This window comes from Hippoglossus stenolepis, chromosome 5, assembly GCF_022539355.2.
Source record: "Hippoglossus stenolepis isolate QCI-W04-F060 chromosome 5, HSTE1.2, whole genome shotgun sequence".
NCBI lineage: Eukaryota > Metazoa > Chordata > Actinopteri > Pleuronectiformes > Pleuronectidae > Hippoglossus > Hippoglossus stenolepis.
The window spans coordinates 6,881,336-6,907,274 of NC_061487.1; the positions used below are offsets into that span (position 1 = coordinate 6,881,336).

The 25,939-nt window shown below is 39.9% G+C and overlaps 2 protein-coding genes and 1 long non-coding RNA gene across 3 annotated transcripts in view; 1 reads left to right on the forward strand and 2 right to left on the reverse strand.

The window, feature by feature from the left end:
* Positions 1 to 706: 706 nt before the first annotated feature.
* Positions 707 to 10,521, reverse strand: cat (catalase). The gene is made up of 13 exons (XM_035156891.2): positions 10,352 to 10,521; positions 9,164 to 9,335; positions 7,863 to 7,973; positions 6,509 to 6,639; positions 6,205 to 6,309; positions 5,988 to 6,113; positions 5,715 to 5,906; positions 5,334 to 5,486; positions 4,210 to 4,348; positions 3,400 to 3,530; positions 2,925 to 3,032; positions 2,557 to 2,640; positions 707 to 2,078 (listed from the first exon to the last, which is right to left on the reverse strand). The coding sequence occupies exons 1-13, from the start codon at positions 10,415 to 10,417 to the stop codon at positions 2,013 to 2,015; spliced, it is 1,584 nt and encodes a 527-aa protein (XP_035012782.1). The 5' UTR covers positions 10,418 to 10,521; the 3' UTR covers positions 707 to 2,012.
* Positions 10,522 to 12,649: 2,128 nt separating this feature from the next.
* Positions 12,650 to 25,939, reverse strand: part of syt12 (synaptotagmin XII) — a 28,275-nt gene continuing 14,985 nt past the window's right edge. Inside the window, exons 3-8 of the mRNA XM_035156895.2 lie at positions 25,702 to 25,895; positions 23,898 to 24,302; positions 18,155 to 18,370; positions 17,055 to 17,175; positions 16,406 to 16,539; positions 12,650 to 14,626 (exon numbers count right to left, since the gene is read on the reverse strand). Coding sequence (XP_035012786.2) covers positions 14,453 to 14,626; positions 16,406 to 16,539; positions 17,055 to 17,175; positions 18,155 to 18,370; positions 23,898 to 24,302; positions 25,702 to 25,895 — 1,244 coding nt within the window. The 3' untranslated portion in view covers positions 12,650 to 14,452. The remainder of the gene's footprint in view (positions 14,627 to 16,405; positions 16,540 to 17,054; positions 17,176 to 18,154; positions 18,371 to 23,897; positions 24,303 to 25,701; positions 25,896 to 25,939) is intronic.
* LOC118109630 lies at positions 14,524 to 17,622 on the forward strand. Its single transcript, XR_004696841.2, has 3 exons — positions 14,524 to 14,662; positions 16,387 to 16,561; positions 17,086 to 17,622. It is a non-coding gene; the product is annotated as an uncharacterized LOC118109630 (long non-coding RNA).

Consider the following 25,939-nt stretch of genomic DNA (forward strand, 5'->3'; position numbering starts at 1 on the left):
TGATGCATCAAGGAAAGTCTGAAGATGTCTCCCACAGCATCCCAGTATATCTCTCCCTTTACTTGCGTCACCCATTCTAACAGCACATCCACGAATGGCTAGAATTGCTGTCACTCTCTATGTTACATGTAGGAATTCGCATCCTCTTGGATAGTCTAGCCTAAAGTATGCATTCCTAAATCCCATTGTGTCCTTATGTCTTGCCACTGGTGAAATACGCAAAAGAGTTAAAGTTGGTGCCTCTCTGTCTGGGGCATCTGAGTTAGATATGAAAGTCCCTCAATACAATGTACTGTTGGTTGGCTCTTTATCTATAACCTGACCTTGGGTACTGCAGAGAGAGAAGAGAGTATCTGTGGAATTAGACAGGCCCTATTCTCCTCTACAGATATAATATGTAATATACATAATATATAGTTGCATATATCAACGGTCAGGACGGTCAAAAATTCCTCAACAATTATATTTTCATAAAATGAGTTGTATAACTGTTATAGTTGTTCAGTTGATGATGCAGAGCGGGATCGATCTAGATCAGAGATCAAGTGACATCAGTTGTTCAGAGGCTGAGACAGTATCTGTTAGTGTGCTCAGAAATCACAGGAGGGTGTATTAAGAATGTCAGATATTTGATCAAACTGCAGCACATGATGTATTAAATGATGCATTAATATGAAAGGTGGAACGGAAGAAATGGAGACAAATAAAAGCTGCTGATAAACTTTGATTATAAAATAATTCATACAGACCAAGTATACATCTCAGTTGAAACAAAAAAAAAGTGACATTCTGATGAGATCACTTGAGAGTTCAGAACAACACAACAGCAGGTTACATGGATAATTCATATTAGATAGCGATGCATTTGGTTTAAATAGCTTAGAGCGTTTTGATCATGCTCCAACATGACAAATGTATACTTCTCCAGTGACAAAATTGTGTCACATCTGTAATATACCATTTAAACCCACAGAAACAATGATATGATTGTTATTCATTTAAGATTTGAACGTATCACAACCTGTAGATCTACTGCCAATTTAAATCTTCAAACATTATCTCTCATTCTACATGTGAACAAGGAGCCATTTTGTCTAAAATCAAAACAGATTCTTTCAGATTAAAGGTTAAAGTCACTTGTATTTTGCAGTTTTTGTACAAAAAAAAAAAAGGCACAGAAGAGTGTTTTTGTTTTTTTTAGCTGTGAGAAAATATGTAATCTGGAAACTTATTCTTGGTGAATTCCATATCTGTAGAGACACGCAGACACCCACCGGGAAACAACTACCTGGAGATTTCTTATTGCCTTTTTTACTCATCTGAATTTAGCAATTAATTGTTGTCTGTGGTTCAATCTATCATGAGGAAAAGTAGCTTCAAACTCATCTTTACGTATAGTGATAACTAAAACGCCACAGTCTGCAAAGTCATGAGTAAATCCTGAATCACAAATACAGGCTCAAATCCAAATTCTGAATTTAAGTAGCTGTCATGTAAATTATATGACAATGACTTTTTTTCCTAACAGATGTTATTTGAATGTTGACAGCTGTACCCGTTTTCTTTCAACTTTACTTAATGAGAAAAATCTGATCATAACAACATAATCACAACCTGAGGAATTATTGGAACCAAGCTTAACTCAAACTACTTCCCAGCAGTTGGGATTATTTCATTATATGCCATACAATCAGAAACACAAATAAAATATTATTTTAAAAATCATTTTCAAGGCTTTATGTAGCAGAAGGTAAGCGGTATAAACACACAATGATCTATGTTTTAATAAAAAAGCCTCTTGAATATTGCCAGCTTTGAGAATGTTGAAGAAAATCATTCAGATTGAGTTAAAAATAAACTAACTCCAACCCTGACAATAGAAGGTTAACATTTCAATCTTGTTAAGTAATATCTAATCTTGTTACTGGTAAAAGCCGTTGGTGATCACATAAGTGCATTTGATCTCAGAGAGAAATGAGCCGGAGCTGATTCTCGGACAGAAATCTAAGGCATCACATCTTGGAGGCGGCAGCAATAGCTGAGGCACCTGGACGGCTGTAAACATGCACAGCTGAGTTCTGGGGAAGACAAAGAGGAAAAGACAGAAATATTTTAATGCACAGAAAAATGACCTGCAATGTTCAAAGATGTTCAATGGCTTCACTTAAGTCACTTACTTTCACACAGTATCATTCAAGAGAATTTTTCATGTTCACATATTTGGAGTTAATGGATAATTGGAAAATCTAAATAACTATATATATATATATATATATATATATATATATATATATATATATATATATATATATATATATATATATATATGAGTTATTTTTTGCATCCAATGCTTGCAACAGCATTAAGACAAACTTCTGCATGTCACTAGTTTACAGGGGGGTTAGCATCTCAGTGAAGCTGCACTCAGCACAGTGCTGCTCTGAGCTAAATACTAACTAACTGCATTCTCTGGGGATCACGAATAACTCTTCCAAATTTTGTCAAGATTCCTAATCTTGAGTTCAACTTAACAGTGAATCATAAACCTGCGTTTACCTTCTCAGCCTCTGCATTGTGCTTGTTGAGAAGAGTCTGAACCCTGTTTCCATAGTCTGGATAGACGGCCTTCAAGTTCTCCACCTGCAGGAAGAACCAGACAATGACACTTAAAAAGGCCCTGAAAACATATCAGCCTCCCACTATATGTAAACTAACATCTGCCGAAACCAAAGACCACCATCAACTATTAGTTTTTAAAATACATTTGTTCAATTAATGTGATTTAAAGAGTGGATTATCTGTTTTAAGAAAATTGTTATTGGTGCTCAACTAAACAAACTATTTGTTTTTTAGATTTATAAAAGCAGTATCATGAACAACAATAAGGTGAGGCAGACTGTGGTCACTACAGTTGACGCACTCACCATGCGGTGCTGGATGAACTGCTGGGCTCCCTTCAGGGCCCCGGCCATGTTCTGGCAAAGTCTCTGACGCTCCTCTTCATTCAGCACCTGGGTGTAGAAGGTGCGAACCTGAAATAAAAAACACAAAGACACTCAGAAACGGAGGAAAGAGGATCGCATCAAATTTTGGGTTTATTATATATTATTTTGGTGCCCTTCATACAGGAATAGCAGTTTATAAACCTAAACATATTATTATGCTCTATTTCAACTAACCATTCAGTGCCCTGCCACTATACTGTTCGTAATGACAAGTCAAAAGATTCAAAGCAGCTCTTCCTGTCCTGGTCTATGTAAAGCTCTGTTCCTCTGGGTGAGCGTGTGTGTATAAGTGTATGTAATACTTAAATCAAGAACACTCACTGATTGAACTCTTGTGTGCTCAAATCGCTTGGACACAGAAGACATGCCCATAAAATTGTGACAGTACGTTTACCTGTGTAACATTATCTTCGTCACCACTGTTGAACCGCTCCACATCTGGAGACACCTTAAACTTGCACTCCACACAGTGAAGCTGGGTCTCTGGGGCACTGAAGCTGTTGGGATAGTAGTTTGGAGCGCCACCTAGAGGCCAGACAGACCAAGCACCAGTGAGTCAGGTGGAAGAAAAAAGGTCTTGCTGAGGGTTGAACACTGCAAAGTACTGAGACGACAACATTTTTTTCGAGAGGAGTGTGCGGGGGTGAGGGGTTGGAGCCTTGCACTCGAGTATATAGAGGTGTGTGTGTGTGTGTGTGTGTGTTTTTAAATATTTTAAAAAGGACTGTGTGATTTATTGTTTCGTTTTGTGTTGTGGTATCAAATTGGGTATCGGTATCAACTAGTAAATGTTTGGTATCGTGACATCCCTACATATTTCAGGAGAATGGGTGTGGGACAGTAAAATGAAGTACATTAACGAAATCTACTGGTTATTAAAATGCACAGCATACGGTATAATGTAGAAGATTATTTAATCCTTGAACTAAGTCTGTTGGGCAGCAGTTAGCTCTCTAGTTCTTTAGTAAATATATTCGAGACAAGACTAAAATGTTTAAAAACAGAGTGAAAGTTGACCAAATATTATTAAAATGAATAGGGACTTTTGTTTTATCTCAGGACTAAGACTGTGTCTACATCTCAAACTAGCTGACATATTATTTCACCAAAACCTCCGAAGACTCCAATCACGGATGTAGGTATACACATTTGTCCATTCTCGTAATTATTACCTCTACAAAAAAGACACACAGGTGGGACTTACCTTGGTTGTCAAACATACACATTGGGCCGTCACGCTGGTAGTTGGTCACACGTGTCTTGAAGGGACAGTTGACGGGGATCTGCAGGTAGTTGGCTCCCAGCCGATGTCGGTGTGTGTCCGGGTAAGAGAAGAGACGACCCTGGAAACAGGCATGGGAGAAGACAAAGCAGTGTTTTACTGAGGTCTCTGTGCTGTTAAACAAGCAGTGTACACCAAAGGCTGGTTTATGGTCCATCAGAACGAAAAGTATTCATAGATATTCCAAACTGCCACACTAGGTGGCGTCAGTTTTCACTAAAGACATTTGAAAATGGAGAAATTGCTGCACACTCATGTGGAAAAGAGACACAAATAGTTGTGTAACAAATGAAAAAGCAAGAGAGGTTCTGTCGAAGGTTGGTTTCTTACTTTCTCAGATTTGACAAATTTACAGTAAGAAGTGAATGTCCAATCTCAAGTTTCTGAAGCTTATCAGGTATATGGAGTATGAAGCAAGCTTAGCTAGGTTTTGAGTAGTTTACTCACAAACTTTCAGTCCAGCTTTAGTTCTGCTAAGTGAATGAAAACATCTGACCTAGAGTATAGTCACACTGAGATGGCTGAACACCCACGGGAACATGACACCAAAAGTTACAAAACCAGTTTAACTTGTTGATTTCAGGTGTTCTCCATGATCAAGCATTGTTAGGATGTGACATATACTGGACGGATATGATGTACAAAAGATGGTAAATGTTTCCTCCTGGTTCAAACAACAAATAAAAAAGGATGCCAATTATTAATACTTTAAGGAATTTGTTTGTAATCAAATGAGAAAACACAACATTTAATGAGAAAACACATTTTGTCGGCATTTCTTTCATGTTAAAAAGACAGACAGAGCATCCGTCCAATCAGCTACGAGCCTTTTCGATAGTAGGTACCTACCCTTTCCATTAGAAGTTACATTGTGTTTTGTGATTTGCTGTTGTGTTTTGCACTTAGGGGCCACTGTATATTTTTTGCTATGAATACATAGTTTGGTTATATAATGGCAGCAAACTATGTTTTTTGTAGACTGTTTTTACTGTATTTACTTTTTTTCAGACCAATCTGAGAAGAGAAGACGCCGGTCGTGGCGTTACCTGCAGCATCTTGTCGGGGCTTGCTTCAATGCCTGGTGGCATGTTACTGGGGTCGAAGGCCAGCTGCTCCACCTCTGCGAAGTAGTTGACTGGGTTCCTGTTGAGAACCAATTTTCCCACGGGGATCAAGGGGAATTCTTTATGCGACCAAATCTGAAAAGTGACACACACAGGGAAGTTTTTTTCATGTAAGCAAACATTGTGACAACGTGTAACACCGATAATACCATTTACTGCAGCAACCCTGGTCAACAGTTGCACGAAAGAAACACATTAAAGTGCTCTGTGACAGGTTAAAATGTGATTGAAATTGGTGTATTTTTACAACCACAGGTCTTTATAACTTTAACTCCGATAGTTCTGCTGTGGAGGACGTAGTACCTTAGTAAGATCGAAGGGATTGAACTCAAACTTCTCAGCCTCCTCAAAGGTCATAACCTGGATGTAGAAGGTCCAGGATGGGAAGTTGTCATTGGCGATGGCATTAAACAGGTCTCCAATAGCATAATCTGGGTTGGTGGATGCCAGGCGGTCTGCCTCCTCCACCAACAGATTCTTAATTCCTTGATCAGTCTAAAAAACATGACATGAAACATAAGTAAGCAATGACAATCTCAGGAGGCAGAATCTCTATAAAGTTAAACTCAAACTGACCTTGAAGTGGAACTTGCAGTAGACAACCTCTCCATCAGCATTGACCAGTTTGAAAGCGTGTGAGCCGTAGCCGTTCATGTGACGATGGCCATCGGGCAAACCTCGATCACTGAACAGGAAAGTCACCTGCACAGAGGAGAGAGGACGATATAATGTCATATTTATATATATTCCCTTGTTGTCTTCAAGAACAGTCTCATGCTCAGGAAGCAGTTACCTGATGCAGACTCTCAGGCCTCAGGCTCCAGAAGTCCCACACCATGTCAGGGTCTTTCATGTGTGTTTGGGGGTTGCGCTTCTGGGAGTGGATGAAGGACGGGAACTGTAAGTGGTAAAAGGCCCAAGGTCAGCATGATGTATTTTACACTTGATTCATACATCATCATGTTTCAGATCATATTCAAGCTACAGTTGGGATTACAGATTTGGTTTAAATACTTTTGTTTTTTAATTAAAATGATGAAAAATACTGAGTGAAAGCAAATGATTTTCTATCTCGTACATCCCCTCCACCCACTCACCAGGAGGGCGTCTCTGATGAAGAAAATTGGGGTGTTGTTGCCTGTCAGGTCCCAGTTGCCCTCCTCAGTGTAAAACTTGATGGCAAAGCCTCGGGGGTCTCGCACTGTATCTGCTGATCCCGACTCCCCAGCTAAAGTAAAACAAAGAAAATAGGGAGGTGACAAGGTGAAGGCAGCTGAGAAGAGTGTGGGTGTGTGCACTCCCTATGTATACATGGATATTTACGCAGTTAACCACATGTTTACATTTCAAATAACCTACTTTCTACATCTCAATGCTTCATAAAGCCGACGGGCTCACGATGTCACACACCCCTCTCCTCGCATCTTTGCCCTTCAGTTGCACACTGTTCTCATACATACACAACCTCTCTAGAACCAGTCAACAGAAAGGCATGTAAGAATGGAGAACTGATTTTTTCCAAAATACCCTTACAATAGTCACTTAAGTGAGCATGTCATCATGCGCCTTTAAAAATAGTACATTAACCATCCAAACCCTATAAATGTGCCAAACTAACAGATTCAGAGATCACCAGTGTGGTGCTAGTTTCATACAACCAAAAAACTAAAAAGCTTACAATACACAAAATACACACACATATGCAGTATATCAAAATACATGCCTTTTTTCATCCTTTCACATTTCCTATTCAAAAAGTAATTTAGAGCTGATAAAAACAATGATATGATCTTGGAGAAGTAAATATCACATTTCTATTATATAATTTTATAGAGAAGGTCTGAACATTATAACCTTATGACAGCAGACAAATATGAAGTTAATACACCATAGGAGGACCACTGTGTTAAGCCAATTTGTTTGCATCACTGATATAAAGCTAAATGAATAAATAAGGCACAACTGAAATAAGTAAAATAGAGTAGCATTTTCCAATCCACTTCTACAATGAAAAAGAAATAGTTCTATGTTTTCGGCATAAATTTGACAGTAATAGTAATGATAAGATAATAAACTTTATTATATAGCAATTTCCTCAAAAATGTGTGCTTAACAACAAAACCAGACATGGCAGTTGAATAAAAGGGCGTTGGCCACATAAGATAAGAAACAGTAAAAATTACTAAAACAAAAAAAAACCCCATTAAAAACAGTATAAATAAATGCATATCAAACATTCTTAAAAGCTTCCAAAAAGAGAAAAGTTGTAAGATGAGATTTTAAAGAAGTTAGGAAGTGGGAAACATGACAATGTTTGAGGCCATAAAACTATCCTATCTTTAAAAAAGAATACAAAATATGTGTTTTTGATATTTTCGAGGGAAATGTAACTCCCAATAAACAATGACTTCGCAGTGAATCATGCTGAAACACAATGAAGGTTATTCTTACCGACAGTGGAGAAGCGGATAGCGATAGGTGTCGTCTTTCCGACATGCTCAAACAGCTTGGCCTTGGAGTAGCGGGTAATGTCATGAGTCACCTCCAAGTAACCAAACGCCCCTGCATCATGGAGGAAAAACAAAAAGACATGTCTTTATCAGCAAAGACAAGTCTGGTGTCAAATATTTGTGGCCGACTTCTCAGACTTGGGTGTTTTATCAGGCACTGGAAAGAATGGGTCCCTCCAACAAAATAAATGTGAGTGACCTTGATCTGAAAAAGCTTGAATAGATTAGTATTTGACTGGAGCTAATCCACAAACAAGAATTACCCTCATTTGCCTTTTGCCTACTTTATGGTTAGTTAGTTCTGTTAACTCTGGAGGGTTAATGTCGTTGCATCAGTGTCATTTCATAGGATTTCCCAAGGATTTTGAGATCTAGGAGTCTGTACAATTTGGTGCAGATTTCCTTTTTTGTTTCTATTCTAAGAACCGTACAGACGTGTGTTGACCTGTGTGGCCTTGGCGGAGGTTTGTGCTCGACTGTGCCATTCCAGATAAAACTTTTCTCAGTCTTACAAGTCTCTAAGTTTGAGGTGCAGAATATGAATGGATCATGACCATCGCAGCATGTGGAACAATGCTGTGTTGGCAAATAGTGCTTAGTATGGCATTATTTCAAGTATTCGAACAAAAAAGTGAAACCATAGCCAAAAAGACAAAATGTCTGGGTCTCCCCATCATGTGACATATGTTATATGCAGTAGAATCTTTGATTTAAATTATTTGATATCACAAAGATTACATTACCGCACAAAATAGGAACCACTGAATATCAAAACCAGTAGTGAACACTGAACAAGTTTGGTTTCTTCTGTAACAAGTTTATTATGTCTTCCCTACATAGTAATAATAACAATAATAATAATTATATTATTAATAATCTTTTTTTGTAGTTTGAAAAATAATAAAAAGAAACAGACCCAATAATTAAAAAAAAATATATATATATATATAATACACAAAATTTGGCCTCTCAATACTGTGTATTGTTATTTACATTAGCTTTTATGCTAATGTTTATTTATCCTGTAAGAGGACATATTTACAGTTTCCTTAAGGAGGATATGGAATAAGCCACAGTATCATTTTTGTAATAGGGGAACAATCAGGATATGAATATGAAATGTGCCAGTTATGTGAAAATACAAAATGTTACAACAGTTCCTTTATTGTGCAACGTCAACCAACCACAGATATGACACAGAGCAGGCTGCAGGGAAGTAACTGATCCGGGTTCAACACTCACCTGCACCCTTGGCGTGCACCACTCTTTCTGGGATTCTCTCCCTGTCAAAGTGGGCCATCTCATCGGTGAAGACCACATCTTGGACCAGCAGGGGGCCCCTAGGTCCTGCAGTCTGCAGGTTCAGCTTGTCTCCAACAGGATGACCAGCTCCTGTAGTCAGTGTGTCTGGCCTCTGTAAAACAAACACATTCATGTACCAAAGATGCATGTTAGATGAGTTACATGCATGTATGTATGTATGTATGCCAATCTACATTTCAAGTCATGCTGCAAGCAGATCATTATGTCTAAGTAATAGTAAAGACTGCCAATACTTATTTTATTAATAATTCTGTTGATTATTTTCTGATCAATTTGATTTAGTCTAAAATTTCACACAAAAATGTAAAATGGTGGATCCTGTACTTTCAAAGTAAAAACACATACATTAAACTACAACAAAACACAAATGATGCATCAAATTCACATGTGAGAAGATGGAGCTGTCGGGGAACTTCCTTTATTCCTACTGCAGAGACAGTAAGTTGGCAAAGAAGATGAGTTGGCTGACAGAATCGTTTTTGATTGCCTTTGAAACTTTTGAAACAAAATGGAAGCAAACACATTTCATGTGGCACGACACTGACAGACACTGAGAATCATGTAATAACTGGATCCACCAAATCAATGATGATAATTATTATTATTCTATGACCTTACAGCTGTAAACCATTCTGGGAAGTTGCACCGTGTGCACGAGTGTCGCAACAACATTCAGGCAGCTGCAACAATACCACACAGAGATAAGTAGCAAGTCATCACAGAGTGGTTGCAGTGTCTTTACTAAGTGGGATTTCCAGGTTTTCTGTGCTGAGCTCTGCTTATATAACAAACAGGGTCGAAGTTCAGCTGCTGGACACTGACCCACTTCATATCTTCTACACTCTGGGCTTAAGGTCATTTTCGCTGTTTAATAATTAACTGTAAAACACTCAGTGGTTACTCGTGGGTTTATATAGGAGGCTCAATTAGCCCGTAACGTTAGCAAACAGCTGTTTACAGGTTAGCTAGTGCTATGAAAACAAGCTAGCTGCAGGTTCCCGGCTGTTAGCTGCTTCACCCCAAACGACCCGAGTCTCCCCCAGTCCCCCGGAGAGAGGCAGCGCGGCGCAGCCCCAGCTCCTCGTCAAACCCCGGGTAAATACAGACCCGCTGGCCTCTGCCGTGCTGCCACATCTTCATCTGGTCCGTGGATTTCTCTCTGTTCTCCGCCATGTCGACAGATCAGCGCCCCTGGACGTTACAGACAAACACTGAGAGTCAAACGGTGTCGAAGAAAAAGTCGTTATCGTTTTTCATCCCGACGACTTTGGTCGATGTGGCCCCTCCCTCACACTGGCGTCCCTCTCCTCTGATTGGCTGAGGGGAGCAAGTTGACCTATTTTTGAGGCGAGAGAGAGAGAGAGAGAGAGAGAGAGAGAGAGAGAGATATGGGGGCACCATATCAAATATCGTCATTTGTTTGTACGTGATGCAGTAAACATGCTTTGGTTTAGAGTTTGAATAGCCCTGTTAAATAATCTGTATGTTTTACATCTCTTCTGTATAGAAACACAAATTCACATGTTTCTTAAAGGGTTGTAGTTTTGCTTGTTTTTCCAACTTTCCAACTTTACACAACTGAGTTCAGTACAAAAAAGTAGATTGTCCCCTTCTCACTCAGAAGGCGGCGCAGGTTCTGGTCCAGGCTCTGGTCATCTCACGCTTAGACTATTGTAACTCCCTCCTGGCAGGTCTACCTGCTAGTGTCATCCAACCTCTGCAGCTTCATCCAGAATGCAGCAGCTCGACTGGTCTTTAACCTTCCCAACTCACACTACTCCGCTCCTCTGCTCCCTTCACTGGTTACCAGTGGCTGCCCACATCCGTTTCAAAACATTAGTACCTGCGTACCGTGCTGAGAACGGATCATCTCATGGATGTAGACTGGACCTTATCCGTTTAGCTCCCTCGCTGCGAGCTAAACACTCAACAAAATCACGACTGTTTGCTGTCCCGGCTCCTAAATGGTGGAATGAGCTCCCCAACGACATCAGGACAGCAGAAAGTCTACACATCTTCTGCCGCAAACTAAAAACACATCTCTTCCGACTATACCTTGAATAAAAAAAAACTTTAATTTAAACAAAAAACTTAGTAGCACTTAAATAGCACTTACTTGTAGCACTTTGTAGTTTGGCTTTCTTGAAGAAAATTGTACTTTCTTGATTCTTGTTGTTCTGGGTTTGTACCCTAATGGTTGAATGCACTTTTTGTAAGTCGCTTTGGATAAAAGCATCAGCTAAATGAAATGTAATGTAATGTTAAAAGTAGGTTTTGATGCAGAGTTCCCCTTTGAGACTGGGGACACAAGCTGGAAAACCGGTTATAGTTTATATTAATTGATGCCACTTTCTAAAGTATTTTTTGCGTTGAATTACACACAGTATGCACATTTTTGTTATTATAAAGTAAGCTGGGGGCTGCTGGGGCCTGCTTTACCTGGTTGCTAATCAAGCCTTGAGTCTTGAAGTTCAAACTGTTAGTGGTGGAAAGAGAAAGGGGACAACATGGAATTACCATGCATTTGATTATAATTTCCATGTTTCCCTGTTCTGTAACAGTAGCTACAATAGTAGCCTTCATTGTGGTTTATATGCTTTACAGCATTACATTATTCCTGTAGTTTATTGTATTTTAGATTAAACTGATGCAGTGATGTACAATCTTATCGTCATATTGTATGAAGATTTACTGAAAGAAAAGAACAGATCATGTTATCTGAGAGAGAGTTCACAAACAGCTATTAAATGGATCTTGTGGTGAGATTGTTTTGTCAACTCCTGTTGCAGAGATCAATAATGAACTTTCAATTGCAGCTTATTCTCATTATATGTTAAATCATTTATTAACCTCAGAGGACCGCTGTAATGTCTGCTCATCTGATGTGTTTATGAACACATGCTTAAGTAAAGATGAACACATTTACCTGCAGATACCTTGGTATTTTATACAGTAGACAGCCACTTACTGACTACAAAGGTGGGTAACAATTTAGAAAATAAATTTCAAGTCATCGTATTTCTACCTGTATTCCAAGCTGTAATTTAGAGTGACCAATTGTCTACACGTTTTACAAAATCTTCCTATTTGCCACAAATTTGAAATCAAGGTGACACTTTAAATGCTTCAATTAATACTTTCTCCACATTACATTTCAATCAAAATATCCCTAGCCTCTATAGGAGCAGCTGTGTATAACTGGGCTGGGTTCAATGCTTGTGATGTGAAATGAACTTACAGCATTTCACAGATGATATTTAAAAATATATACCATATATCACAACAACAATAGTGTTATATGGTATATGAGAACACATTTTTGGCACAGAATAAATAAGGACAGAGTGAGACATCTTTCTTTTAGCCCCCTCTCAGGTTACAATAAAGATAAACAAGTGGTCAGTGTTACGGCTGAACTGCTTTTATTTCAAACAGCATTCACACAATACACTGAATTCTTGAGGCACATTCACATCAAGTGCTAAATAATTTCATGCATGGTCTGATGTAGGCTACAGCTCTGTTGGGTTGAATGCAAACGCAGATTGTAAAATGAAAATATTGCTTTATTATTTGGCACAATAGGAAATATTGTCTGTTCTATGACCACAGGTTTGTTGTTTTTGAACAGTGAGGAACGTGGTCGCAGCTCGACCAAAAAATGTGAAGTGGGTTCTGCTGGAAGAAAAAAGTCGAAACAATGCATGAGGCTGACGATGCTTTTAGAGTTAGCAGATATTCCACATGATAATTCACATTCAGAGAGTTACAACAAAACAGCACTATTGCACAATGTTTTAGAGAATGTCTCTGACAGATAAAAATCCACCTTGATGTTCTGACTTTCACAAGACTTAAATTTTAACCCCAAAAAAAAAACTTTTAATCCACATTACCATTCGAACTGAAAGCTGCCAAGTGGCTCCAGTTCCGCACTCACCTAGGAATCACCAACGCTTGCAGGTGGTGTTACGACAAAAGCTATCAAGGTGTTTCCTCTGACATTAAATAAATTAAAACCTGTTTAAAGGGGTTAGTATACTTTACATCACAAGTTAAATTCCCAGAGGTGTTTTAATCATAATACATTATTGATCAGCAACAATACTGGTGTTAATTACAGTGTTGTGTAAATTAACTTCATGAATGTGTGATTGTATGAAAAAACATGACTTGCACCCAGAATTTAGGGGAGAAAATGGCAATGATGAAGACTGTTGTACTATTTACACTGTTAAATATGCTTCTGCAACTAGTATTGCCATAAGTGTGGTTAAAAATAGAACAAATGTGAAGTGAAATTTATATGTTGAGTACATCTGATTTGGCCACCCTGTAACAACTGCTACAAATTACAATAATTTTACCTGGATAAGAGTACCTGGATTTAGATTTTTTTTATTTTCATTTTTTTAAAAGCACAATAAATACTGAACATACCAAAAACCTCTGCTGTTTGTCGGTCTCACTGTTGACACAAACACAAACCACATCCAATAGAGCGGACTCCATCGAGCAGGCCCCAATCGATGACTTGGTTCGAAAAAGATAAATGAGAGTTTTCCTGAAAGAGAAGCAATCTCCCCCCCTCCCGTCCGGCCGTTCATTCTCTAGACAACTATAATAGGCTACAACCAGAGTAGGCACCATGCAGAGAGGAGGGTGGAGGGGGTAGGGCGTATGGCGTGGTCACCTTTTTCTGAATTAGAACTCGCCATCGAACTCCACACTGACGTTTCTGATCGAGATATTTAAGAATGAATGGGGGATTCAGGCCAGTTCTCAAACCAAAGGGGGGACTTGCTAATGTAGGGAGTACAGGATTAGTTTGGGTTGACTTCTCCCTGCCAAACACCACCCTCTGCCATAGTGCATCTGAGCCAGGATGAAGCCAAATAATAAAGACAGGATTTAAATGTATAATTGATCCCTATGCACCCAGATACACCCAGTTCAGGGTCAAACACTTGCTTTTCAGATTCCCCCCCTTTATATGAATGTAAGGTGTTTACTCCAACTTCTTACATATCAGAAAAAAAACGCCACCAGAGAGACATAAGCCACACACAGTATTCTCCTGTGGGCCACAGAATAAACTCTTATCTCCCGACACAGATTCGAGCAGGGCACCGCATGGGGGGGGGGGACGATGAAGAAGCGAGTGTTTTAACTTGAAACAGGTCTGGTGTGTAAAAGGGCAGACGGGGACTAGATCCTGCGCAGGGGGTGCCACATGGACACGGGTTTCCTCAGAGTGGCCAGCATCTGGTTCCAGTGGGTGATCCCCATCCCGCTGGCCTCAGGACCGATGATCACGTGACCCAGGTTCTCCCCCCGACCGTCGTCTGTGGACTCGGCCACCGTCACCCTCAGCGACAGCTCCTGCAAACAGCACAACATGGTTACACAACCTGCTATGTAAGCATGACTCAGCATCCTTTTTTACAGCAGGGAATCAGTTAAATGGACATGAGCAATAACAGCATTTGCTGCTTTTACTGCTTTGGCATTTTAACCTCATCACCTTCTTATTCACAACATTTAATTTTATTACTGTTTGGCTCATTTTCAAAAAAAAAGTGTCAGAGCAATTACATTTTTTTTGTGCTTTAAACATTTTTATAAATTAATCGAAGTCTTTAAGGGGCACATGTTATACTGCAGGAAGATTTTAATGAGTTTGTCATTGTTATTTTTTTTATATTATTCTAGGGATGGTATTGTCAGTCTTGAAGTCAGTCAGCTACTGGATTGCTGTGACATTTGGTAAACACACGTTCATTTCCCCTGAGGATGAATGGCAGGGGCGGATCCAGGGGTGGGGCCAGGGGGGCATTGACCCCAACTGAAATCTGATTGACCCCCCCAAGTTCCCCATGACATATAATTGGCCCCTTTATGGCCCCAGATTTAGAAAAATCCACCACTGGTCATTTTTAATAACTTAAGTGATCCCTTATCCCTTAAATAGTTTGCATTATGACCAATTACCTGTAAAACAGTCCAGTCGGCTTCATGCTAAATCAATATGCTGAACATGGTGAACATTATACCTCCATCAGCATGTAAACACTGTGTGACACTGACATTTAGCTCAAAACTCTAACCAGGAAATCTTTTGAGAGGCCTCAAGAGACCAGTACACATAAACACAGAAAGCACACAATACATTTACAATATTTAGGTTTAGTCCAATAAAAATAAGACCTGAGCAGAGGTGTGAGTATTTATAAATATAGATATTATAAAATCATTCTATCCATTAAAGATGTTATAATTGTCAGCAGCAAGCGCACATCTGTTTTAATCACATCACATTTTATTGACATTTAATTTGATAATGTTTGGCTCATTTTCTAAAGACTTTGCAAAGCACATGTTACACAACAGGAAGCTTTTAATGACTCTTTTAGGCTCGCTGAGAGTGAAGCTGATGGGATCTGTTTCCTGTTTATGTTCTTTTTGTTGCTTTAGTAGTGTAAGTACTGTGGCTAGAGATACTGCTGCAACGATTTACTGAATTCAGGCTGGAAATGCCCATGTTCAGGCTCTCGAGTCTGTTCCTTGCCAAGTCTCCATGTCTCTTACAAACAAGATTCATGAGATCAGAATGAGAATTAGGATACATTACCTCATCACTATGCATCCTGCAAACAGTTGTGTAATGATGTGGTTTGATATTCCAGCCAACTTTAGGCCCTTATACATTGAACGACTCTCAGGTGGGATGTTCCATTTACCCACTATAAGAGGATGGATGGGTTTCTAGTACCGGTGTTTAAAATTCAATGATTATGTTGAATCAGTTATAATATTGTATTTTGTGTGTATGTGAGGGACTTTCTTATCGTCAAGCTAATTGTGTGTGCGCTCCCACATGTGTTTTGGTCAGATAAGGTTACAACTGGGAGTGGTTTTTTTCCCATACTGCAGCCAAGTATGGTAAAAACAAGTTAAGCGGAAACACTACTGCTTTTGTCCACAGAGGCGCCACAATCGACCAAAATGAAAAGTTCCTTGTAGGAGCTTTAAGGGTTAGGGTTATTTAATCACACATGTATCACATTTCATCTCTCTTATCATTTTCTTTTACATAAATCTCCTGTTTGGATATAACAGTTTTCATCTCATCGTTTCCTCAGCAAGAGTCTGAAGTGTCACCTGCAGGACGAGGGACGGCACAGAGAAGATCATGGCTTCGTTGAAGATGGGGTTTGTGTCGTCCCTTTTGGTGGACGTCTTCTTCTTGCTGATCTTCCTGCCGTCTTGCAGGAGATAAACTTTGACGAACGGATCTGACAATGAGAATGAGTGAAGGTAAGATTACATCCGCGTGTCCGGCCTCTAAAACCCAACATAAACACGCACACACACGTTAATATACAACACCCCCTCACACAGTTCTTAGTCAGTGCAACAGACTATGATGGGATCAATTAGAAGCACAGTCCTGTACACGCTGTTAGCTCAGTGGATGATAACGACATTGTTTCAGTAAGTGACCTTTATCAGTGCAATGTTAAAGCGGCACTTATGTGGATGTTTAATGTGATGAACAAGTCAATTGAATCCCATCTGCCTCTCTGAATAATAAGAGAATCTTCTCCGAGTGGACATTACGAGTCTGTTATTACTGAGTCAATACGTGTTTTGTTCAGTGGTGAGATGAGTCACTTTAAAACGACAGATTTGAAGGCAGAGAGACGGATAGATGTGTACAGTGCATAGTTCAAACACTGAGGGAGATAAGATAGACCAATAAAGTACAGACACACACATACACTACAGCCAACAGATGAAGGTCCCTGACCTGCTGTGTTCTTGCCGTTGGTCCACACTAGGTTCTTGCACTTGGCCACAACCACAGTGAGGCGCTCTGCTGTGGGCAAATAGCTGAGAGACAAGAGGATCTCGCCAACTGCATCTACAGCCTGTGGAGTCAAAGCAGAACACGGCAACACATGTCATATAACACAGGATGAGTGACATGTGTTCACAGGGGTCTGACCAATCAGAGTTCAGTGCTTTTAGGTGAAATACTGCTAACATACTGTATATTCAGATGAAATATTTAAACTAAAGCAATCACATCCCGGGAAACTGCACATTTTGAAATGGGACAATAATTTAAAATGTAACGTGAGGCCAACATATGTAATATCTAAAACCTTTTCAACATGTTTGATTCCATTTTAATATCCAATTGATAATTAATCACTATAAGAGAAAATATGGATATTAAAATAATAATTGCTAGATTTAAGGACCTTTTATTGTTTTACTGTGCATCAGTTAATGGAAATCAACAAAGTTACAGCCTTTTAAATATGCTCCATCCATTTAGTTGATTAGAATTAAACATGGTAAAAGCCAACAACTATTCCAGAGGCACACTCTCTTCCCTGTACTGGTCAATATTCTTGATATTTAAATTTTAGGTTCAGTGTACACACATATATATTTATACATGGGAAATTTGTTAAACTTGTTAAACTTACATATTAATTTTTTAAAATCACTCAGTATTGTTACCATGGTAACCTCCAATCTTATATACCTGCCGCACTGAATCTGAGTCCAGCCAAACAGAAACATGTTTTTCGATGCCGATAGCATAAAAGTGTTTCAATGAAATAGGCTTTTTATTATAACTGACGTCATCACCAATCACATCAGTTCTGCATTACATTGTGCAGGTAAGTCTTGTCGCTATTTATTCTATCTGACATGTAGTTTGTCTGAATGTCCAGCAGGGGGTCTCAGACACCACTTTGCCTTCCAACACATTGCAATGAAGACAGTATTTAGACACGTTCAAATGACGTGGTCGTACTTTAAAACCCATACTTCTGTCTTTCCTTGTGTCATATCAACTTGCACATTATGACACATGTCAGTATTGAAATTCACCTTATTGACATCTTGAAGGTAGAGCCACGCGTTGAAGGGTCTGATGGACAGGTCCAGGTCTGACAGCTTGAGATCTGCCACTCCTGCGCTGATGTTCCTCTCGTCAGCGTCGATGCCAAACGCGGCGAATAGCAAGCTGTACTCATCCAAATTGGACGATTCCATGGGGATGGAGAAGCGCTCGACAAAAATCACGGTGAATGCATTGGTCTGGACCTGTGGGAGGCAGAGAAATGTTGGACTGTAATTCATAACAATGGCTGGACCAGGCCCTCATAGGTAGAAAACACATGACGTAAACACAGAGGAACCAAAACCACAAGCACAAAATGTCTTGTTGTTTTCGAGATGAATCAAACAAGTTTCTAAGAAAAGATGTGGTGTAGGCTGCAACATATGTTCCTCTCCTCATCCTCTCCCTGACTCACTCAGAGCCACACAAGGACAATACACTTTCTATTTATGACATGATAACTCACTCAACTGTGGAAAAACCTCTGGTTCAAGCAGGCTGAATGAATCCATCACCAAGGTATCACATACAGACGACCCCAAAGAAAGCAGGTCTGCAGGTAGTTTTTTAAGACAACTTAAAAAAAAGAAATGGTCATTTCGAAGTGGAGAGAAGAGGATGCTTGGATACCTACGGTGTAACCTACACTCAGGGCTGACAGCAGACAGTACAATACATGTAAAAAATAAAAAGAGGAGGAGAAGACACTGCCCTGAAACCAAATGTACGATTAAATGTGTACTGTATCATCTTCAACTACTTTACCAAAAAAACAACAACAAAGTATTCTATATCACCTAACTCCATGTGGCTCGAGGTGTTAAAATATCAGTTTCTCACAAACTTTTTTTTCTGCCGATTCCCAAACAGTGAAGGTGAACTTTTTTATTTTTTTGTTCTGAACTACTCTCTCCTGAAGAAATAGTCCCTATAACACTCTTGGCAGTGTGTGCTATGGACGGTCATTGTCAGGTATCTCAGAGGAAATCCGTAGAGTGTTCCAACTAATATTAAAGTTACATCAATTCAATAGCACATATACTCCATATCGGCTCAGTGTTCATTCTGTGCACATCTCACCCTAATGCACTTAGCTACCGTTTGCACTTTCAGGCTTGATGCCAAACTGTCTTTGGAGCTTCTTCTTTGCAATGACAGCAAAGCTTGAAGTATTAGCTGAAAACCTGGAATCATTGACCAAATGGCTTGAAACTACAACAGGGAAGACATATGTTATATGTACATTCATTATATTTGCATTTGGGATTCCCAAAACTATTCCTTCACTTTTCCTGCTATATCCTCATTTGTGAGGCATAAGTAACATCTTGTGTGTTTTTTTTCAGCAGCCCACATCAAAACCAAGCAGAATCACGTCACAAGTCACTGTTGCTATTTTTACAATGAAAAAACCCCAGTCTGACGGCAGTTTGACCAGCAGAGCACACCACGACTCCTACAGATACAAGTGAGAGACTCAGTTATTCAGCCACAGTGACCAACACCAACTTGGTGTCTGATGCTGAGTTCAACCGTCAGATGCTGAAGCCCACGTGGAAACAGGGGGGCTTTCAAAGCGGAGGGAAGTTACCAGGCAACTAGTACATGCGTAGAGGGGAGTGGATTTAATAATAGCATTTTTTTTTTCTCACACCAGTGTATATTCTTGAAGTGTGAAATACAAGGAGGAATCTTTCTGATAATTTACACACGAACAAAAGCTGCTGCGATGCAAGGTCACCGGAAGATGTTATTGATGAATAGGAAAATAATATCTGCCTGAACCGAAGGAGAGTTGTGAATTCAGAGTACAGCATCCACAAATCAGCCTGCGTGAGGCCGACCATGGTTTGCACCTCATATAAAACGTCTGAATATCAACACAATCATACATCCAACACCTACAGCATCCAGTATAGAGCCCTGCTGCTGCTGCTGCTGTGCAAATACAGTATGTACATGAAGATATAAAGCATCCAAAGAGGTATCTCTCGCTCCTTCCATAATATGAGACTGTCTGTCTTCATTATTCGCCCTATCGCCAGGGGGATAACAAAGGTGATGTGTGTGGTGAAAATGAGGCAATGAAAATAGAGAGAGAGAGAGAGAGAGAGAGAGAGAGAGAGAGAGAGAGAGGATGGCATGTGTGTGAAGATGGGAGCGTGATTTCCACAGGAGACAGCGACAGAGAGAATGAAGACTGGCATGAGCATTATTACAGGCAAAACAAAATCAAGAAGCAGTGACAGCAAATAAATGAGAAGGAAGAAAAGGGGATGAGGGTGAAAATGAGAAAGGAAAGGTGAGTGAAAGGAATAAACCGAGGAGCTGGGGGTGAAAGTGAGCGAGAGAGAGAGCACAAGAAAACAAAGGCAGAGAGAGGGAGAGAAAAAAAAAAGCTGGCTTGACCAGCAGGGCGAGTGGAGCTGATGTAAGCATTTCCTTTGGTCGTCAGCATTAAAGAGAGAGCCAGTGAGAGAGGCTGCTTCCCTTTCTTATTACACCCAGTGTTACCATCAACATGCTCAGGTGAGCGGAGCCCCGATGAGTGTGTGTGTTTGTCCCTGTCAGCCCTGCACAAACTGTACAAAGCGACAGGCACACACACACGAGGCGCCGTCAACCCACAGCACAGCCAGGCAGGAATCAGAGAAAGCTCTGGCAGCGTGGAGCCGAGAGCAGGAGGCCAGCGGCAGGTGGAGCAGATGGAGGAGTGACGCTCTGTTCTTTTCCTCACAGTCACTCCACCGTACAGAAGAGCACTTTAGGAAATTGGTTCAGTAGAAAATGTAACAATTAAGATAATAGCTTTTATATCTTTTAAAACTTTAAAAGATATGCGTCATAAAGAAATAAGAACACATATGAAAATAATGAATGTACATTTTCAATTTAAATACATTTTTTATTGTAAAAGTTATGAGATTGTAACTTTAATGTTTGGACTTGATTGGTAAATCATTACGTAATAATTATAACAATAATAATTAGAAGATGGATAAATTCTCAATAAATAATGTTTAAAACTGATTCACAGAGCAATAAAATAAAGATATTAGCTTTAAAAAGATGCTCTTTAATACCAAAGTAAAATAACAAATGTAAATAAAATAAAATATAATTAAAATGCTATTCTAAACTTGAGTGTTTAAAAAAATATATTTAACTGAAGATAAAGAAATATGAACTCAGTTCCAGTGAGTATTTTGATTTTGATTATGTTCATCTTTTATCTTATTTTGCACACATTCAATGTGTGCAACATCCTAAATTTCAAAATATCTACATGTCAGAATGTATATACTGATATATATATATACATATACATATACATACTCACATATTTTCAGGGATAAATATTATATAAGAAACAGTTTGAATGTAACCAGACAGAAATATCTGTTTTTCACAAATTCAGAAAATAAGATTCCAGAAAAATCAATGCACTTCATCACAGTATGTGGTTCATTGACTTGAAGAACTGTCCACGGAGTCTAATTATACACCCAGAGGTATTAACAGGATATTATGGAGGAAAAATCTGAAACTGTCTCATAGTGAATATATCGTTATATCAGCCAACACTATTATCTAATCTAAACTCATTTATGTTGTGTCCTGCAGCATTGGTCATTTTAAACTTTGAACAAAACACATCCGATCATTATAACCTAAAATGTTCCATCTCAAACCACTGAGAGTTCATCACATGCACTCCAGATGAAGGTAAAATCTTCAACAAAATTTACATCGCTTTGTACATTCAGCCCCCAGGGGGCCTCACTGCTCAACCACATGAAACAGGCTCTCATGTCAGACAGGAGAGGATTGGGCTCATCGAGCTGCAGGATCAAGTCTCTCACCCCGCGGGACGTATCGCTGTCGAAACTTCACCCAGGGCTAAAATCTTAACCACAGTTCAATCGAGCCGAAGCGTCACCACGAGGGAGAATGTTTCAGACGCGACTGTCTTCAGTCCTTTTGTCGAAGTTCAATCACTACGGCGTAACTGCAGATTTCCTGTCTGAGAAGCTGTTTCTTTCGTTTCCACCTTCACTATAGGAAGTCTGCTTGTCTATGGGTGATGTGTTGGAAGTCCCTCATATGAAGATTCACTGTATAAATTGGATTGCCTTTACTTGACATTAACATAAATCCATCTATCTTTAAAAATGCTGTAACGCTTAGAAAAACACATACAGTGCTGAAAGGTGCTAAGATTTATTAGTTGATCAATTTTGACAATTAGATAAACTGCTGGAGGCGTTTGTCCAAATAACCGATTCTCAAAAGTGAGTGTTTTTCTGTTTCCTTTGGGGCTCAGGGCTACTGTCACTTTTTTGGCTCCAGGTTTGACAAATGCCAGTGCACCACTTTAAACCACACTGAAAAGATTTCGATTTCTCTATGCACTTCTGTCTGCCACCCTGCAAGAAAGATAATGGGACAATAAAGGCCATTGTGCAACTAAAACAGGAGCATTCCACAGTTTGTAGAAACAACGCAGGGTGGAACAACTACAGTAACTGTGGAAACCGGCAAAATTAAAAGAACCCTGGCAAAAGAGAGACAGAGAGTGTTAGAAACCAAGGTAAAACCAAAGTGAACTTGGCATTCACTAAATTGCCGGACTAGTCGTTGAACATCGACAAAGCTCAATCTCATGCACATCCCTGACGTCAGGCACATGGAGAGGAACGGTAAGGAGACTGATGGGGACGGTAAGATCTGTAAAAAACAAAACCTAACCACTTAGTTACACAACCAGGTGCTTTACTTTGCCTTTACCATAGAAAGGAGTTATTTACGGCTCTAGCCATGTTGCTAGTGCTTAACAGCCAAACTCAGACATCTGTCCCATGTGATCTGAACAGGTCCTATGATTCTTTATCTGTGTTATTTGTGAAAATCACTTTATACTGTTATGATCAAGTTGATATAACAGAAAGTGATCTGCTCCTTGCAACGGCAGCACCAACTTCAATACAACTCTTATCGTCACTATAATACAATAATCCAAATATGATACGTTGCAGCCCTAAGACACAGACAGTGTCAGTCCAGCTGTGAGGAACTTCCCTTTAAAGGTGCCCTGTGGTTATTTATTCAAACATAACTTACTTTTACATTCAGTGTTTGCCACCACAATACATTATGTGAATCCTTGAGGTCTAACAAATGAGCTGAATTGATTTTCGACATAAAACACTTGCAAAGCTGATTATTTAAACACCAGCAGTCTTCTTCTTCTCATATCTCTCTAAATCCTGCTGGTGAATATTACATGTGTGTTACCGCGATCTGCACGTCACTGTAACAGTTTAAAACCATTGGCGGAAATCTGTGTGGTATCTGTGTTGTATCACCCACATGCACGTGTATGTCACTGTACACATGCTTGATACCAACTAACACTGATCTATAGAGTGGCCAAACTCTCCATTGGGTGCCTTACCTTATTATTACCTATATTTCATAACTAACTTATAACCCATATAACTTTATAACTGATGCATGGACGGTTATATCCACCAGGAAACACAGGAAACATTTTCTAACGTGTGTCATATTCAGATGAATCAATGTGGTTGAAAGTCATTTTTTGATTGTGACTATTTCTAAGGTCAATTTCTAAGAGAAACAATTGTATTACTTACAGATTTTTTTTCTTATAATTTTGAAGACATCACATATAAACACAAAAAGACAAGAACAAAACCACCTCCTCACCCGTGTGACTCCCACATTTTGCTCCTCTGGCCCCAGGGAGACTCTGATGAAGCAGCCAGGGAAGTCTCCCTCCTCCTTCTCCAGCAGGTCCTTCCCCTGGTGCAGGGTGATGTGGAGCATCCCCATCCCCTGGCCCGGCTGCCTGGGCGGTTCAAACTCCAGCGTCACCTCCAACTGGCCCACCGTATAGTCGTGGCCGAAGTTGTTGGCGATGGAGGAGATGGAGCTGAGCGAGTCGGTGGAGATGGAGCGGTTGAGTTGGGCCATGCCGGTCGGGTCCAGCTCCCTGCTCATCAGCTCCAGGTGGCCCAGGTCCCTGAAGCAATCCGGGGTTTCGCCGAGGGCCAGGCTGGGTTTTCGGCTGGAGGTGGTGGAGGTCCTCCGGTGGTTGTTGGCCGCCACTCTCTGGACCAAAAACCATTTTAAAGTTAGGGGGGGGTGCGGAAATCAAAAACTTCCTGTTACCTTCTCTGCTTGTCTGCAACTGGATCATATTTCAGTGAGAAGTTAGGCTGCATGGTTGAATGGTTTTGTTTTTGTTGTTGTTATTTTTGTAATTCAGACCATTTCATAACAAGACACAAAAATGTAGTCAAGTGAGGTTTTTTTTCTTTTTTTTTCCTTAGCTCCAAAAACATTTTACTGTGTGTTTAAAACGTAGGACTTAGTAGGCAAACAACTTGTCATCTTCAAACTTCAATTTGACTTATATGCTGGTTTTATTAGTAAGTTCAGTAAGGTCAATGCTGTCTGTTCTGCACTATGAGCTCACCAAGGCCACTTCTTTATTAACAATAAACCTGCAATAACTCATTTATCTGGGTCTGTACCGACTCTCGTGGTCAAAATCGGACTCTTCAGCTTGTACATGCTGCACTATGTCCACCATCTTGTTGTGTCTTTGTGGTGAGTAGGTGTGGAGTATCTCAGGTGTTGGCCAAAAGCAACACAATGAAAGCAGCAAGTTAACAAAACAGAACAGTGTTGGTCAAAACATCTTGACCGCCCCCTGATGGTTGGCTGCAGCATAGGTCAGAAACCCTGCTTCCTCTATGTGAGGGGACATGTCAAATACATTTTTCACAAAGTCAGTTTCTGTCATTTGAGGTTTGTTAGTATTATTAGCGTTATGTGCTATTTTTTCTAAGTTTGGTTTTAATTAGTTATTGGTCGCAATTAAAACGGAATGAAACGTCATGATTGACAGCTGAAACTCTATATAGAGCTCCATATGGCTGGGAGAGCTGAAAATAAATTCTTCTTATTAGCTTTACCTCAATTGTATGAAATTGTCCTTTTGTTGAAGTAATGTCGCGGTTTCCGTGTCTCTGAAACTACTTTATTTTACACTTGTTATCATATCCTACGGATATTGAGGGCCAAGACTCTGAAGGTGGTGCTGAAGTGAATTTGAACCTTCAGCCACAGGAAGCTTTCACAAACCAGCTGCTGCAGCTCAGAAAGAAGACCTTGCAGACATGTTTGTTCATCACAGCTCCAGGTGATGAAACCCCAACTTCACAAAACCCCTCAGCTCCCTGCTTTTAGACATACACGGCATCTTTTGTGCACAACACTGACAACATACAGACCCAGTTGACTTGTGTACATACACTCATGGTGTATAATTTCATGGGGTTGTCATTAGTCTTTCTACTATATTGTATATTCTCCTACTTTCTTTTCACATCTTTTTACCTTTCTTTAACATATTTTGTTGTTGTTGTTGTTGTTGTCCTCGTCCATACAGCTATATGTGTATTTCTATGTAAGTACATATTACAAAAGGTACAAGTACCCGTACCTTTTGTCTGACTTCTGAGAAGGAAGTTCCATATTTCTCTTGCAGGTACCGATAGTCGAAGTTGGGGAAGGGCGACGGCGTGGGGAAGGTGCCAGACTTCCACAGCTTCCAGATGTTGAGCCCAGCCACACCCAGCAGCACGAGGAAGCCCACCAGGTAGATGCCCACCTCCCAGCCGGGCGGGTTACGCACCACTGAAACAGACAGAACGAGCTGTGATCTCTCCTTATGCGTTTCC